The sequence below is a fragment of the Schistocerca gregaria genome, chromosome 4 (assembly GCF_023897955.1).
Source record: "Schistocerca gregaria isolate iqSchGreg1 chromosome 4, iqSchGreg1.2, whole genome shotgun sequence".
In the NCBI taxonomy this organism is placed as follows: domain Eukaryota; kingdom Metazoa; phylum Arthropoda; class Insecta; order Orthoptera; family Acrididae; genus Schistocerca; species Schistocerca gregaria.
The window spans coordinates 28,934,023-28,951,665 of record NC_064923.1 but is presented as its reverse complement, the minus strand read 5'-3'; the positions used below and the strand labels follow the sequence as shown (position 1 = coordinate 28,951,665).

The following is a 17,643-nucleotide window of genomic DNA, read 5'->3' as shown; positions in this document are numbered from 1 at the left end:
GCCAACTAGCTCTGCAGATGATGAAGAAATTGAAGAAATGTACGATGAAATAAAAGAAATTATTCAGATAGTGAAGGGAGACGAAAATTTAATTGTCATGGGTGACTGGAATTCGAGTGTAGGAAAAGGGAGAGAAGGAAACATAGTAGGTGAATATGGATTGGGGCTAAGAAATGAAAGAGGAAGCCGCCTAGTAGAATTTTGCACAGAGCACAACTTAATCATAACTAACACTTGGTTTAAGAATCATGAAAGAAGGTTGTATACGTGGAAGAACCCTGGAGATACTAAAAGGTATCAGATAGATTATATAATGGTAAGACAGAGATTTAGGAACCAGGTTTTAAGTTGTAAGACATTTCCAGGGGCAGATGTGGACTCTGACCACAATCTATTGGTTATGACCTGTAGATTAAAACTGAAGAAACTGCAAAAATGTGGGAAATTAAGGAGATGGGACCTGGATAAACTGAAAGAACCAGAGGTTGTACAGAGTTTCAGAGAGAGCATAAGGGAACAATTGACAGGAATAGGGGAAAGAAATACAGTAGAAGAAGAATGGGTAGCTCTGAGGGATGTAGTAGTGAAGGCAGCAGAGGATAAAGTAGGTACAAAGACGAGGGCTGCTAGAAATCCTTGGGTAACAGAAGAAATATTGAATTTAATTGATGAAAGGAGAAAATATAAAAATGCAGTAAATGAAGCAGGCAAAAAGGAATACAAACGTCACAAAAATGAGATCGACAGGAAGTGCAAAATGGCTAAACAGGGATGGCTAGAGGACAAATGTAAGGATGTAGAAGCTTATCTCACTAGGGGTAAGATAGATACTGCCTACAGGAAAATTAAAGAGACCTTTGGAGAGAAGAGAACCACGTGTATGAATATCAAGAGCTCAGATGGCAGCCCAGTTCTAAGCAAAGAAGGGAAGGCAGAAAGGTGGAAGGAGTATATAGAAGGTTTATACAAGGGCGATGTACTTGAGGACAATATTATGGAAATAGAAGAGGACATAGATGAAGACGAAATGGGAGATACGATACTGCGTGAAGAGTTTGACAGAGCACTGAAAGACCTGAGTCAAAACAAGGCCCCCGGAGTAGACAACATTGCATTAGAACTACTGACGGCCTTGGGAGAGCCAGTCATGACAAAACTCTACCAGCTGGTGAGCAAGATGTATGAGACAGGCGAAATACCCTCAGACTTCAAGAAGAATATAATTATTCCAATCCCAAAGAAAGCAGGTGCTGACAGATGTGAAAATTACCTAACTATCAGTTTAATAAGCCACGGCTGCAAAATACTAACGCGAATTCTTTACAGACGAATGGAAAAACTGGTAGATGCAGACCTCGGGGAGGATCAGTTTGGATTCCGTCGAAATGTTGGAACACGTGAGGCAATACTGACCTTACGACTTATCTTAGAAGAAAGATTAAGAAAAGGCAAACCTACGTTTCTAGCATTTGTAGACTTAGAGAAAGCTTTTGACAATGTTGACTGGAATACTCTTTTTCAAATTCTAAAGGTGGCAGGGGTAAAATACAGGAAGCGAAAGGCTATTTATAATTTGTACAGAAACCAGATGGCAGTAAGAAGAGTCGAGGGGCATGAAAGGGAAGCAGTGGTTGGGAAAGGAGTGAGACAGGGTTGTAGCCTCACCCCAATGTTATTCAATCTGTATATTGAGCAAGCAGTAAAGGAAACAAAAGAAAAATTTGGAGTAGGTATTAAAATTCATGGAGACGAAGTAAAAACTTTGAGGTTTGCCGATGATGTTGTAATTCTGTCAGAGACAGCAAAGGATTTGGAAGAGCAGTTGAACGGAATGGACAGTGTCTTGAAAGGAGGATATAAGATGAACATTAACAAAAGCAAAACGAGGATAATGGAATGTAGTCAAATTAAATCGGGTGATGCTGAGGGAATTAGATTAAGAAATGAGACACTAATAGTAGTAGAGGAGTTTTGCTATTTGGGGGACAAAATTACTGATGATGGTCGAAGTAGAGAGGATATAAAGTGTAGACTGGCAATGGCAAGGAAAGCGTTTCTGAAGAAGAGAAATTTGTTAACATTGAATATAGATTTATGTATCAGGAAGTCGTTTCTGAAAGTATTTGTTTGGAGTGTAGCCATGTATGGAAGTGAAACATGGACGATAAATAGTTTGGACAAGAAGAGAATAGAAGCTTTCGAAATGTGGTGCTACAGAAGAATACTGAAGATAAGGTGGATAGATCACGTAACTAATGAGGAGGTATTGAATAGGATTGGGGAGAAGAGAAGTTTGTGGCACAACTTGACTAGAAGAAGGGATCGGTTGGTAGGACATGTTTTGAGGCATCAAGGGATCACAAATTTAGCATTGGAGGGCAGCGTGGAGGGTAAAAATCGTAGAGGGAGACCGAGAGTTGAGTACACTAAGCAGATTCAGAAGGTTGTAGGTTGCAGTAGGTACTGGGAGACGAAGAAGCTTGCACAGGATAGAGTAGCATGGAGAGCTGCATCAAACCAGTCTCAGGACTGAAGACCACAACAACAACAACAACAACAACAACAACTTTCAACTACCTCAGTCATTCACTGAAATGAGAAAAAATGCCCCCCGCCACTCTTGAAACATTATTTTGCCACCCACATAACTTATGCAACATCCTTGTCCATCTTCATTCCACCTCTGGTGGCCAAAACAGGGCTGGACCAATCAGATGCTGTGCATGCTGTCTGACGTGATGTATTGGACTTCAACAACTGCTTCACAGTCTGTGACATCTGGACTGTTCCCAGAAACATCAGCTATTCTGAATTGTGCAGGTGGAAACTCTCCCTGCAACATATACTTCATTCCTGTAGCCCCCCCTCTTTCACCTGCCTCATCCCTTTCCCTGCTCTCATTACAGCCCCACACAAACCTATCCCCTGCGGCATGTGACAGGGACAGCACAGTGCCAAGCACCCCACCATTTTGTCCCTACCACATCCCTGCACACTCCCTCAGAAAGCACTACAGCAGCTCCCCACTCTAATCCGCCATCCTTCCCCTCCCCTTTTCCTCCCTATGCCTCTCCTTTACCGCCACTAAGGCTCACCGTAGTCGGGCCTCTGCGCATGGAGATAACAGTAGCCGGGTTCATGAGAGCTACACATATATGAGGGTGTGAATTTTGTCTTAATCTAACAAAGGACTTAGTATGACTCCTGATGACCTCTAGCAGTCTTTAAATTTGCTTGCCTGCTAGTTAACACCTCCTCTATGTGGTGAGTAGCAATTTGTTCTATTTCATAGTGTTTTCCTACAGCCAAGGTTTATTTATCACTGACTGAAAATGTATGACATAAAAGTAACAAAGGATAGTTGCTACAGACCATACTGCTGATAGGCACAACAAAAAAACAGTCACAAAATAAGCTTCTGGCCAACAAGGCCTTTGACGAAGATAGATGACACGAACGCGAGCGCGTGTCCGCACCGCACCCCGTCATACCAGTCTTTGGATTGGAGACGACAACAACAACAGTCAAGGTAGCACTCCAGCTCGTGCCTAAATCAGAAACCTACATGCTTTGTACACTAGCTGTACAGTGAATGAATTGGTGGAGATTTTGGAGTGTATTTCTTCGAATTCTACCATGTCGTCAGGATAGGAGAGATGAGAACATACATACAGTGTGTGACAGACAAGAATAAGCTTAAGGACAAAGCAATGGACTGTGAAAACAAGTTCATAAAAACTGAACCCCCCCCCCCCCCCTCTCTCTCTCTCTCTCTCTCTCTCACCTCACACTCACACACACACACACACACACACACACACACACACACACACGTATGACTTATTACTGGTTTTGACAGTACACAATGACCAACCTCAGACCTAAAAAGTAAAATAAAATATCAGCAAGTCTCGTATAGTAAGTATTAAAATGTTACACACATTGCGTATTGGGTATTTTATGAATACACTAAAAAAAAAAACTTGAGAGCTACGGTCTTCATCCGCAACAATCTGCTAAAACACTGAGCTACCCACTAAAATTACAACACCATAAAAGTTGCACATGGCAAACATAAAACTGGCATGAAGTTACTACATGCTTGGATACACATTTGAGTCCAACACAAGGTAGTAGTTACACCATCTACATTCAGTATATAAAGAATGATGACGCAACATGTTTCTCATTCAGAAATTGCACTTTAATGTTGTTCGGTTGTGAGACCACATTACAGTTTAAATGAGGAGGACAAATGCCTAACAGTGCACATGGTAATTTGACACCAACAGGATTATGGCCCATCAAGACTAACTGACAATATCGCCACTAGCATCATTTGGGATCCTCTGGCTGTCGGACAAAAATGGGATCTACGGGTTTAGGAGGACCGTACTTCTTACCATGCACGATTTCTATGTCTCCTTGTGACTGAAGCCTGAGAGGACAGATGCTGTTTTCTCAGCCACACAGGATTTTAGACCTGTATCTCGTACCTTTGAATTGAGAAATGGGCTCTTTCACAGGGAGACGAGTGCCAGCATGGATGGGGCGATGACATCTCTAACGTCACAGACTGTTGGCACGGCAAACAGAGAGGACACTGATACAATGAGACTGGACACAGTAATAGCAACACACCATCTTTTTGGATGGATCCAGTCCTGAATAAGGAATCACGATGGATGTGGTCATGCATGCAGGCTCTGAGGAGAATGAATGTTGCCCGATCACACCCGGCACTGTTTTACAGTTTTGGCACACAGTGACAGTACGAGGTGCCTCTGGATATACCAAATGTCCAGTTTCCGTAGCCATCAGTTTGGAATTCGGATGGCAGCTATTACATTACTGTCATGCTGAGACCAGTAGCCGTAGGCTATCTCCGAGGACTCAGACATAATCTTCTGTCCTCACCTACCTGAATACATAGGGTACTTGACTGGTGCACTGGCCAACAGATTTTTCAGATTTTCCTTCCAACAAAAATATATGGTTGCGTTTTGCTGACAGACTGTCACACCACTGTTGTCCAACAACAGAAGCTTTCTGATAATTGAAATTGAGTGGAAGCAATGTGGAACAAAGTATTTACACCTGTCATCAAAGTCCAGTTCAAATCTATGGCAAGCCAGCAACCAAATGTCACAACCCGTTTATCCTCAGATCACCTACAGTTCCTTGTGCTGTACTGTGTACGCGCAACATTTTTTTATCTTTCCTGGTGACACAGTTTTAATGGTCAGCAACGTATCTATGTTTATGGTGCAATTTGAGAATTCTGCATAGCTTAAGAAACTTAACAACACACACTGACGTCCCATCCGCCTGTGACACTCTACGTATATGACAGCCTCGCTAAATGTGACAACTCCAACAGTGCACGCCCCATTTACAGGTAGCATGGCTGTGAGGGGGGCAGGACTTCTAGGTAGACCACGGGAAAAACACCCCGTATGCTCTCTAGGGAAGGAACTGATTCTCAACAATTCAGGAACAACTAATTCACGTCAATCACAGCACATGTAATGTTGTTGTTGTCGTGGTCTTCAGTTCTGAGACTAGTTTAATGCAGTTATCCATGCTACTCTATCCTGTACAAGCTGCTTCATCTCCCAGTACGTACTGCAGCCTACATCCTTCTGAATCTGCTTAGTGTATTCATCTCTTGGTCTCCCTCTACGATTTTTACCCTCCACGCTCCCCTCCAATACTAAATTTGTGATCCCTTGATGCCTCAAAACATGTCCTACCAACCGATCCCTTCTTCTGGTCAAGTTGTGCCACAAACTTCTCTTCTCCCCAATACTATTCAATAGTTCCTCATTAGTTATGTGATCTACCCATCTAATCTTCAGCATTCTTCTGTAGCACCACATTTCGAAAGCTTCTATTCTGTTCTTGTCCAAACTATTTATTGTCCATGTTTCACTTCCATACAGGCTATACTCTATACAAATACTTTCAGAAATGACTTCTTGACACTTAAATCTATACTCTATGTTAACAAATTTCTCTTCTTCAGAAACGCTTTCCTAGCAATTGCCAGGCTACATTTTATATCTTCCCTACTTCGACCATCATCAGTTATTTTGCTCCCCAAATAGCAAACCTCCTTCACTACTTTAAGTGTCATTTCCTAATCTAATTCCCCCAACATCACCTGACTTCATTCGACTACATTCCATTATCCTTGTTTTGCTTTTGTTGATGTTCATCTTACAACCTCCTTTCAAGACACTTTCCATTCCGTTCAACTGCTCTTCCAAGTCCTTTGCTGTCTCTGACAGAATTACAATGTAATTTATTTCATCTCCATGGATTCTAATACCTACTCCCAATTTTTCTTTTGTTTCCTTTACTGCTTGCTCAATATACAGATTGAATAACATCGGGGAGAGGCTAGAACCCTGTCTCACTCCCTTCCCAACCACTGCTTCCCTTTCATGCCTCTCGTCTCTTAAAATTGCCATCTGGTTTCTGTACAATTTGTAAACAGCATTTCACTCCGTGTATTTTACTCTTGCCACCTTCAGAATTTGAAAGAGTATTCCAATCAACATTGTCAAAAGCTTTCTCTAAGTCTACAAATGCTAGAAATGTAGGTTTGCCTTTCCTTACGGACAGTATTGCCTCACATGTTCCGATATTTCTACGGAATCCAAACTGATCTTCCCCGAGGTCGGCTTTAACCAGTTTTTCCTTTCGTCTGTAAAGAGTTAGTGGTATTATTTTGCAGCTGTGACCTATTAAACTGATAGTTCGGTAATTTTCACATGTGTCAACACTTTCTTTCTTTGGGATTGGAATTATTACAGTCTTGCTCACCAGATGGTAGAGTTTTGTCATGACTGGCTCTCCCAAGGCTGTCAGTAGTTCTAAAGGAATGTTGCATACTCCCAGGGCCTTGTTTCGACTCAGGTCTTTCAGTGCTCTATCAAACTCTTCACACAGTATCATATCTCCCATTTCATCTTCATCTACATTCTATTCCATTTCCATAATATTGCCCTCAAGAATATCACCCTTGTATAGACCCTCTATACACTCCTTCCACCTTTCTGCTTTCCCTTCTTTGCTTAGAACTGGGTTTCCATCTGAGCTCTTTATGTTCATACAAGTGGTTCTCTTTTCTCCAAAGGTCTCTTTAATTTTCCTGTAGGCAGTACCTATCTTACCCTGAGTGAGATAAGCCTCTGCATCTTTACATTTGTCCTGTAACCATTCCTGCTTAGCCGTTTTGCGCTTCCTGTCGATCTCATTTTTGAGACGTTTGTATTCCTTTTTGTCTGCTTCATTTCCTGCATTTTTGTATTCTCTCCTTTCATCAATTAAATTCAATGTATCTTCTGTTACCCAAGAATTTCTACTAGCCCTTGTCTTTTTAGCTACTTGATCCTCTGCTGCCTTCACTATTTCATCCCTCAAAGCTACCCATTCTTCTTCTACTGTATTTATTTCCCCCCATTCCTGTCAACTATTCCCTTATGCTCTCCCTGAAACTCTGTACAACCTCTGGTTTAGTCAGCTTATCGAGGTCCCATCTCCTTAAATTCCCACCTCTTTGCAGTTTCTTCAGTTAATCTACAGGTCATAACCAATAGATTGTGGTCAGAGTCCACATCTGCCCCTGGAAATGTCTTACAATTTAAAACCTGGTTCCTAAATCTCTGTCTTACCATTATATAATATATTTGAAACCTGTCAGTATCTCTAGGCTTCTTCCATGTATACAACATTCTTTTATGATTTTTGAACCAAGTGTTAGCTATGATTAATTTATGCTCTGTGCAAAATTATACCAGGCAGCTTCCTCTTTCACTTCTTACCCCCAATCCATATTCACTATTCACCTACAATGTTTCCTTCTCTTCCTTTTCCTACTGTCGAATTCCAGTCACCCATGACAATTAAATTTTCGTCTCCCTTCAATATCTGAATAATTCCTTTTATTTCATTATACATTTCTTCAATTTCTTCGTCATCTGCAGAGCTAGTTGGCATATAAACTTGTACTACTGTAGTAAGCGTGGGCTTTGTGTATTTTGGCCACAAGAAGGCGTTCACTATGCTGTTTGTAGTCGCTTATGCGCACTCTTATTCTTTTTATTCATTATTAAACCTACTCCTGCATTACCCCTATTTGATTTTGTATTTATAACCCTGTATTCACCTGACCAAAAGTCTTGTTCCTCCTGCCACCGAAATTCGCTAATTCCCACTATAACTTTAACCTATCCATTTCCCTTTTTAAATTTTCTAACCTACCTGCCCGATTAAGGGATCTGACATTCCATGCTCCGATCCATAGAATGCCAGTTTTCTTTCTCCCGATAACGACGTCCTGTCGAGTAGTCCCTGCCCAGAGATACGAATTGGGGACTACTTTACCTCTGGAATATTTTACTCAAGAGGACGCCATCATCATTTAACCATACAGTGTAGCTGCATGCCTTCGGGAAAAATGTAATGTACGAATATCAATGTTTGCTCGCAAAAAAATTAGAAGCACTGACCTAGTAATAGGCAGAAACAAAAGAAAGAAATCTTGCAAGATTTCGGAGTTGTCGTTTGACAAAGCCTCCCTCTGCCCCTCAGCACCCCTACAAAGAGCCAAGTATACTGGCAGCTATCTCTCTCTCTCTCTCTCTCTCTCTCTCTCTCTCTCTTCCATCTGATTTTCAGCGAGTGTTCTCCTTTAAAGAATTTACATTTCACTAGAACTTTTGTACAACAAATATCAATGTTTACTTCTCAAAACTAGGCTAACTTTGGGACTAGCAAGTCACCACACTACCATTTAGGGTGAGCCCACAGCTAAATGAAGGAACCATGGATGTTTCTGACCTCACAAAATGACGACAGTTGGTCTTATTAGGTTTTTAACTCTAAACATAATTTTTATCGTCTTAGTCAAATACTGATCAACTTTTCTGCCATTTAGTACAATGCATTTATGTGCTCTCCTTTCTTCCACTTTCTCTTACAATGCATTCCTCTCCTGCAACCCCTTCTTCCTCCTACCCTATTTCCCACATCTCTCAGTCAGCACATGTCTGCAATATGAACTGATTTTAATAACATGCTACGTACCAACAGACTCTGTTACCACGAATTTGATACTGATATACCAGAATTTTTCTATTGTATAGCTACAGGCTGAATATTTTTATCTAAAAAAATCTCGTCAGTTAACTGTGAACACTCCGTCAGGCATTATTAGGCTGTCAAAATTCTGTAAATAGTTGAACCTATTGTTTATCTATTGTAACAAGTAATTATCATTCTTTTATTTTAATTTTTTAAATCTGAAGGAGATTACACTCAGAATTAGTCATCAATTATTTTTGTCAAGCAACAGACTGTGTTAAACTTTTCAGATGAATATATTGACAATGTTAAAAAATACTCCAAGTGTATGTGTGTGTGTGTGTGTGTGTGTGTGTGTGTGTGTGTGTGTGTGTGTGTGTGTGTGTATTTCCATCTCAGTATTTGGAAAACATACATGGCGAAGTACATTCTGAATATTGATACTTTTCAAGGGAGAGACAGCTGCACTTTATATTTATTGCTCTTAATTGCTGTAGTAGCAACCAACCTACACTCTTCTTCATAAAGGCAAATGTTATTTGAGCTAGAAAATAATTATTATAAAATTTAGTGTGGCATTTATGGTTTTAAATGTTAATGGAGAGAAACTGTAATAAAATCTGATGTGTATTTTTTACATTAATATAAGTAGAAAACTTTGGTAATATTTCTTCGCAAGAAAACATGGTAAAATGCAATCCATACTTTTGAATATAGGCATTGTTACCATGCCACCACCCACTACAATGTAGCTACATCGGCAGGTGTTACAAAAACCTGTACAACAATGACTAAAACTGCCAACAACCATGAAGAAATGAATGGAATGGTGGTTTTTAGTGGTCCATGTTGTAAAGCTTACGTATGAATTTGATAAATATAAGGGCAACTGGTTTTATCATCTAACTTGATAACAAGCCGCCAGTTGCCTCTGAGAAACTGGATATTGTCAACTGGCTAAAAACAAACAAACAAACAAATGACCAAATGACTGTAAAGGGACAGAATTATTAATAATAATAATGAAAGCTTGAGAGAAAGAATGCGCAGTTAAAATTAACCATGATTAACGCATTATTTTGAACATTTTAATATAACTTCTAGTTACTCGAAGGACAGTAGTGAAATTGATTCATTGTCAGATTTAAGTGGTGTGCCTCTGTCTATGGCATGACCAACTGTCCAAAGTATTGTTTTTAAATGTTTCCTTCTTTTTGCTTCTTTTTTTTTTTTTGCAGTGCCAAGTGTGTATGATGGAATACATTTCTTATGGGTGTAATTCATCATTAACTCTGTAAGTACGGTATCTATATACGCAGCACTGTCACTATTCCTACAGCTGTCAACACCGTCAACATCCCAGAGCGTGCCTTTAATGGCAGAAGGAGACATCATCAATCAGTAAGACAAAACAGTCTGCTGTGCATGCACAACTGTAGGTTACACGAAGTTGCAGAATAGTGGATCTGAGCCAGCAACACTATCCTCTTGCCATGCGAATTGGGTCACAGCTTTCAAGCATTTAGTCTTTCTCCAGCTTTAACTGTGTACATACTTGCAAATAATGTGTTTGTGAGTGGCCAATGAGCAGCCACAGGTAAAAATTATTGTAGCTTGCTTCACCTGAAGTTCTGTGAGCCATGTTACTCAAAAGTTCATTCATTGTTGTGAACACATAACAGTGTCATCCAAAGAGAGCCCGAGTACCCTTTCTGCTTTCCAAATAGACCAGCAGCAGGTGGCTTGTGTTGAGTGGCCCATACACAACATCTGTGGAAATGTGCCTTGTCTTTTTTGGCATTATACTTTTGTAGTAATAAGAGAATGGTATGTCTTCGAAAGACAGCCAATCAATGTTTCTAAAAGATTTGATCTTGTTCAGATTAATAAGAGTATTTCTAATTACTCTGCTACTGCTAGACAATTAGTCTTTTCCTCTGTGAGAAACCATGTATCAGTTTCAGAAAGTTATTAGAGTATGTTACATTACCTCATCACCATCTATTTTTATGCTGGGAAAAATTCGTTGGAGAAGCAACCTAGTTGTTGTTTGTTGCTGCAGACGTATCTCAGAGGCCATTTCCTGAAAAAGAATTATCATTATAAATTAAACCTATGGCTGAATTTCGAATTATTAAACATAAATTACTACTTTTCATCAGCAACTGCACTCTAAAAAGGAACAACATTTGTGTTGTAACACCTTAATTCTTGTTATGAACGTCTGTCATACATAATTGAAAGACAGTATGATTTAATAAAAAATCACAACTGAAACTTCCCTGATTTTTTGAAGACTTCACCATCAAATAATACAATGCAAATCACTACACACCTGTTAAGGAATTCCTGCAATATCTACGTGTCTCAATACATTTTTAAGGTGCTATAACTAATATATAAACTGCTACAATGTAATAATTTACTTGTACACCTTATATACATAAAAATCACCACCATTGGTGTTGGAAGCATCTCAATGACAACTGAAGTACATGCTGTCCATGAAACAGATTACTGATTTTTTTATATATATATATATATATATATATATATATATATATATATATATATATATATATATATATATATATATATATATATAAAACAGAAAGAAACTTCCACATGGGAAAAATATATTAAAAATAAAGATTCCAAGACTTACCAAGCGGGAAAGCGCCGGCAGACAGGCACATGAACAAAACACACAAACACACACACAGAATTACAAGCTTTCGCAACTGGCAGTTGCTTCGTCAGGAAGGAAGGAAGGAGAGGGAAAAATGAAAGGGTGTGGGTTTTAAGGGAGAGGGTAAGGAGTCATTCCAATCCCGGGAGCGGAAAGACTTCCCTTAGGGGAAAAAAAAGGACAGGTATACACTCGCGCACACACACACACACACATATCCATCCGCACATACACAGACACAAGCAGACATATTTAAAGGCAAATATGTCTGCTTGTGTCTGTGTATGTGCGGATGGATATGTGTGTGTGTGTGTGTGCGCGAGTGTATACCTGTCCTTTTTTTTCCCCTAAGGGAAGTCTTTCCGCTCCCGGGATTGGAATGACTCCTTACCCTCTCCCTTAAAACCCACACCCTTTCATTTTTCCCTCTCCTTCCTTCCTTCCTGACGAAGCAACTGCCAGTTGCGAAAGCTTGTAATTCTGTGTGTGTGTTTGTGTGTTTTGTTCATGTGCCTGTCTGCCGGCGCTTTCCCGCTTGGTAAGTCTTGGAATCTTTATTTTTAATATATATATATATATATATATATATATATATATACACAAATGTTGCAGTTTGAAAGCTACTAAGTAAACTAAGAGTACATGCCTCATGCAAACTATACATGCGAACAATTCAATTTAGCAACCGATCACAAACAAATCATGCTAAATGAAACCACTTACATTGTCTAGATTTTGTGAGTCTTTCACTTTCGATTGCAGGGATTTTTCCATTGCTGAGAGGGCTTCCATTGCTTTCCAGTTCTTTTTTCGTAACTCCTACGATGACAAAAGGACAGCATATTAGGAGAATCCATAGGAATATAAAAATATCACTATAAACTTGTTAATTTGGTGAGTGAACATCATCCCACAGAACGGTCAATTAAATTTTGATTTTCTGAAGAAATGTAAGTAGAAAAATGAAAAGGGGCATGGAAAGTGTTCGAGATCATTTTTAATACACATTAATTAAGTGAATTTATGGCTCTTTTTTGGTGGGATTTAGGAATGAATTTGTAAGATAAATTGAAAATGACCTTTTCATGACCAAATGTTGAGTACCTACTATGGATTCTCCTATGAAGTTAGTAGCAAGGCATGCAACAAAAAATAAATATTGAAAATATCTAAGTAGTTTTAAATTTTTTTCTATAATACCACAGTTGTCATGCAATAACCTGGAAAGTAAAATTATGAATACACTAGGACCAACTGAAATGGGTAAGAGTGTTTTCACAGACACCAAAGACTACAACAATTTACCACAGAGATTGCAAAGTCTCTCCCCACAGGTCAGCACATTAAGTTGGCACCCAACTTTGAGCATTACACATTTTCTTTCAGATTTCTTGGTAGATTTGCTATAGTTCTAGAGTTCTCTGTATAAAATTTGAGTAGCTCTGCAGAATTTTGTGAAAAAACAATACTGCTTGACAAAAAGTCAAAATTGTACGGAACTGGCAAATTTGCAAATGATGATGTGTTGTTGTGGTGTTCAGTCCTGAGACTGGTTTGATGCAGCTCTCCATGCTACTATATCCAGTGCAAGCTGCTTCATCTCCCAGTACCTACTGCAACCTACATCCTTCTGAATCTCCTTGGTGTATTCATCTCTTCGTTTCCCTCTACGATTTTTACCCTCCACGCTCCCTTCCAATACTAAATTGGTGATCCGTTGATGCCTCAGAACATGTCCTATCAACTGATCCCTCCTTCTGGTCAAGTTGTGCCACAAACTTCTCTTCTCCCCAATCCTATTCAATACTTCCTCATTAGTTATGTAATCTACCCATCTAATCTTTAGCATTCTTCTGTAGCACCACATTTCGAAAGCTTCTGTTCTGTTCTTGTCCAAACTATTTATCGTCCATGTTTCACTTCTATACATGGCTACACTACATACAAATACTTTCAGAAACTTTCAAGTCCAGCAACACTTGGTACTCCAGTACCTCCTCGAACAATGGCAACAGTAAACCATCCGTTACCATGACCAAACGTATTGTTTATATCTAAACTAAAATTAAGTCTACAACCGACGAAAACAGCAGGACCATCCAGCAGAGCTTGTGCAGCGACAGACTTAACTGGAATACGATTCTTCTTGTCTCCAGCTGTTGTGGCAAATTCGATGTTCTCGATGGTCTTGTACACTGTTTGTTTAGAACGGCGGCGATATCTTCTGTAAGGCATCTTGGCAGCGTTCAATGCAGTTGCCTGTGCTGCAATTTTCTCTTCGTCAGAAACGCTTTCCTAGCAATTGCCACTCTACCTATTATATCTTTCCTACTTCGACCATCATCAGTTATTTTGCTCCCCAAATAGCAAAACTCTTACTACTTTAAGTGTCTCATTTCCTAGTCTAATTCCCTCAGCATCATCCGACTTAATTCAACTACATTCCATTATTCTCATTTTGCTTTTGTTGATGCTCATCTTACATCCTGCTTTCAAGACACTGTCCATTTTGTTTAACTGCTCTTTCAAGTCCTTTGCTGTCTCTGACAGAATCACAACGTTATCGGCGAACCTCAAAGTTTTTATTTCTTCTCCATGGATTTTAATACCTACTCCAAATTTTTCTTTTGTTTCCTTCACTGCTTGCTCAATATACAGATTGAATAAGATCAGGAAGAGGCTAGAACCCTCTCTCACTCCCTTCCCAACCACTGCTTCCCTTTCATGCCCCACGTCTCTTACAATTGCCATCTGGTTTCTGTACAATTTGTGAACAGCCTTTCGGTCCCTGTATTTTACCCCTGCCACCTTCAGAATTTGAAAAAGAGTATTCCAGTCAACATTGTCAAAAGCTTTCTCTAAGTCTACAAATGCTAGAAACGTAGGTTTGCCTTTCCTTAATCTTTCTTCTAAGATAAGTCGTAGGGCCAGTATTGCCTCACGTGTTCCAGTATTTCTACGGATTCCAAAGTGATCTTCCCTGAGGTCGGCTTCTACTAGTTTTCCCATTTGTCTGTAAAGACTTCGTGTTAGTATTTTGCAGCTGTGGCTTACTGATAGTTCAGTAATTTTCACATCTGTCAACACCTGCTTTCTTTGGGGTTGGAATAATTATATTCTTCTTTAAGTCTGAGGGAATTTCGCCTGTCTCATATATCTTGCTCACCAGATGGTAAAGTTTTGTCAGGACTGGCTCTCTCAAGGCCGTCAGTAGTTCCAATGGAATGTTGTCTACTCCGGGGGCCTTGTTTCGACTCGGGTCTTTCAGTGCTCTGTCAAACTCTTCACGCAGTACCGTATCTCCCATTTCATATTCATCTTCATCTACATCCTCTTCCATTTCCATAATATTGTCCTCAAGTACATCACCCTTGTACAGACCCTCTATATACTCCTTCCACCTTTCTGCTTTCCCTTTTTTGCTTAGAACTGGGTTTCCGTCTGAGCTCTTGATTTTCATACAAGTGGTTCTCTTCTCTCCAAAGGTCTCTCTAATTTTCCTGTAGGCAGTACCTATCTTACCCCTAGTGAGATAAGCTCCTACATCCTTACATTTGTCCTCTAACCATCCCTGCTTAGCCATTTTGCACTTCCTGTCGATCTCATTTTTGAGATGTTTGCATTCCTTTTTGCTTGCTTCATTTACTGCATTTTTATATTTTCTCCTTTCATCAATTAAATTCAATATTTCTTCTGTCACCCAAGGATTTCTACTAGCCCTCGTCTTTGTACCTACTTAATCCTCTGCTGCCTTCACTACTTCATCCCTCAAAGCTACCCATTCTTCTTCTACTGTATTTCTTTCCCCCATTCCTGTCAACTATTCCCTTATGCTCTCTTTGAAACTCTGTACAACCTCTGGTTCTTTCAGTTTATCCAGGTCCCATCTCCTTAAATTCCCACCTTTTTGCAGTCTCTTCAGTTTTAATTGACAGTTCATAACCAATAGATTGTGGTCAGAGTCCACATCTGCCCCTGGAAATGTCTTACAACTTAAAACCTGGTTCCTAAATCTCTGTCTTACCATTATATAATCTACCTGATACCTTTTAGTATCTCCAGGGTTCTTCCATGTATACAACCTTCTTTCATGATTCTTAAACCAAGTGTTAGCTATGATTAAGTTGTGCTCTGTGCAAAATTCTACCAAGCGGCTTCCTCTTTCATTTCTTAGCCCCAATCCATATCCACCTACTACGTTTCCTTCTCTCCCTTTTCCTACATTCGAATTCCAATCACCCATGACTATTAAATTTTCATCTCCCTTCACCATCTGAATAATTTCTTTTATTTCATCGTACATTTCTTCAATTTCTTCATCATCTGCAGAGCTAGTTGGCATATAAACTTGTACTACTGTAGTAGGTGTGGGTTTCGTATCTATCTTGGCCACAATAATGCGTTCACTAAGCTGTTTGTAGTAGCTTACCCACATTTCTATTTTCCTATTTATTATTAAACCTACTCCTTTATTACCCCTATTTGATTTTGTATTTATAACCCTGTACTCACCTGACCAAAAGTCTTGTTTCTCCTGCCACCGAAATTCGCTAATTCCCACTATATCTAACTTTACCCTATCCATTTCCCTTTTTAAATTTTCTAACCTACCTGCCCGATTAAGGGATCTGACATTCCACGCTCCGATCCGTAGAATGCCAGTTTTCTTTCTCCTCATAACGACATCCTCTTGATTAGTCCCCGGAGATCTGAATGGGGGACTATTTTACCTCCGGAATATTTTACCCAAGAGGACGCCATCATCATTTAACCATACAGTAAAGCTGCATGCCCTCGGGAAAAATTACGGCCATCGTTTCCCCTTGCTTTCAGCCATTCGCAGTACCAGCACAGCAAGGTCGTTTTGGTTATTGTTACAAGGCCAGATCAGTCAATCATCCAGACTGTTGCCCTTGCAACTACTGAAAAGGCTGGTGCCCCTCTTCAGGAACCACACATTTGTCTGGCCTCTTAACAGATACCCCTCCTTTGTGGCTGTACCTACGGTACGGCTATCTGTATCGCTGAGGCACGCAAGCCTCCCCACCAATGGCAAGGTCCATGGTTCATGGACCTTGCAAATAAATAAAATAAAAAAATGAAACAAAAAATAAATGATCACAATTCTGAACAGCCCCCTAAGGGTACTACAGAAAGCCCAAGTGCCTTTTTTCTGCAGATAAAATTTTATGAGATAAATGCACTACTTGTTAAGTTTGTACACGACTTTCAAGAAATACACATTTTTTTCCAGTTCTTGGCAGACAGGCTATGTTTCTACAGTTCACTGTACTAAATTTGAATAGTTCTGTAGAATTTTACAAGATAGAAGGATGGATATATTGGTATGTGTGCAAGACAGCAAGGTTTCTACACCCACATGAAAACAGTCTGAGCCAAGAGTTGGTAAAATACTCTACACACGAGTAAAACGGCACAGAAACTAAAAGTACCAAAATGCAGAAAGCTAAGAGTGTATCCACATGGAAGCATGAAATGACATATCATGCCAATATTAAAACATTAATCAAACATGAAGAAAGTGGAAGGAGTAGTCAAAACAATATAGCAGATGGATGTGGCTGGCTGTGAAAAAAAAAAGAAGACCATTATGGATATGGATAGCTGAGGAGCTATTATTAGAGATGGCCATATTAATTCATCTTCGGGAACTAGTTCACTGGCGATTATTTATTTTTCAGAGCTGTACATTTTTACTTGTTTACCATGTGTGTTATATGGATTTTAGATAAATTTCCAGAAAAAAATATTGAGTACACACAAATATTACTTCTATATCTAAAAACAAAGATGCTGCAACTTACCAAACGAAAGCGTTGGTATATTGATAGAGACAATATAAC

The 17,643-nt window shown here is 39.5% G+C and overlaps 1 protein-coding gene across 28 annotated transcripts in view; it reads right to left on the bottom strand.

Moving 5' to 3' along the window:
• LOC126266634 (kinectin) overlaps positions 1-17,643 on the bottom strand; it is a 327,061-nt gene that overhangs the window by 70,877 nt on the left and 238,541 nt on the right. For 14 of the 28 annotated variants that reach the window (XM_049970995.1, XM_049971006.1, XM_049971005.1 and 11 more), the window contains 2 exons: positions 12,503-12,598; positions 11,081-11,173 (listed from right to left, as the gene is read on the bottom strand). In XM_049970995.1, coding sequence (XP_049826952.1) covers positions 11,081-11,173; positions 12,503-12,598 — 189 coding nt within the window. The remainder of the gene's footprint in view (positions 1-11,080; positions 11,174-12,502; positions 12,599-17,643) is intronic. The other 14 variants (XM_049971003.1, XM_049971000.1, XM_049971008.1 and 11 more) reach the window with 1 other exon arrangement.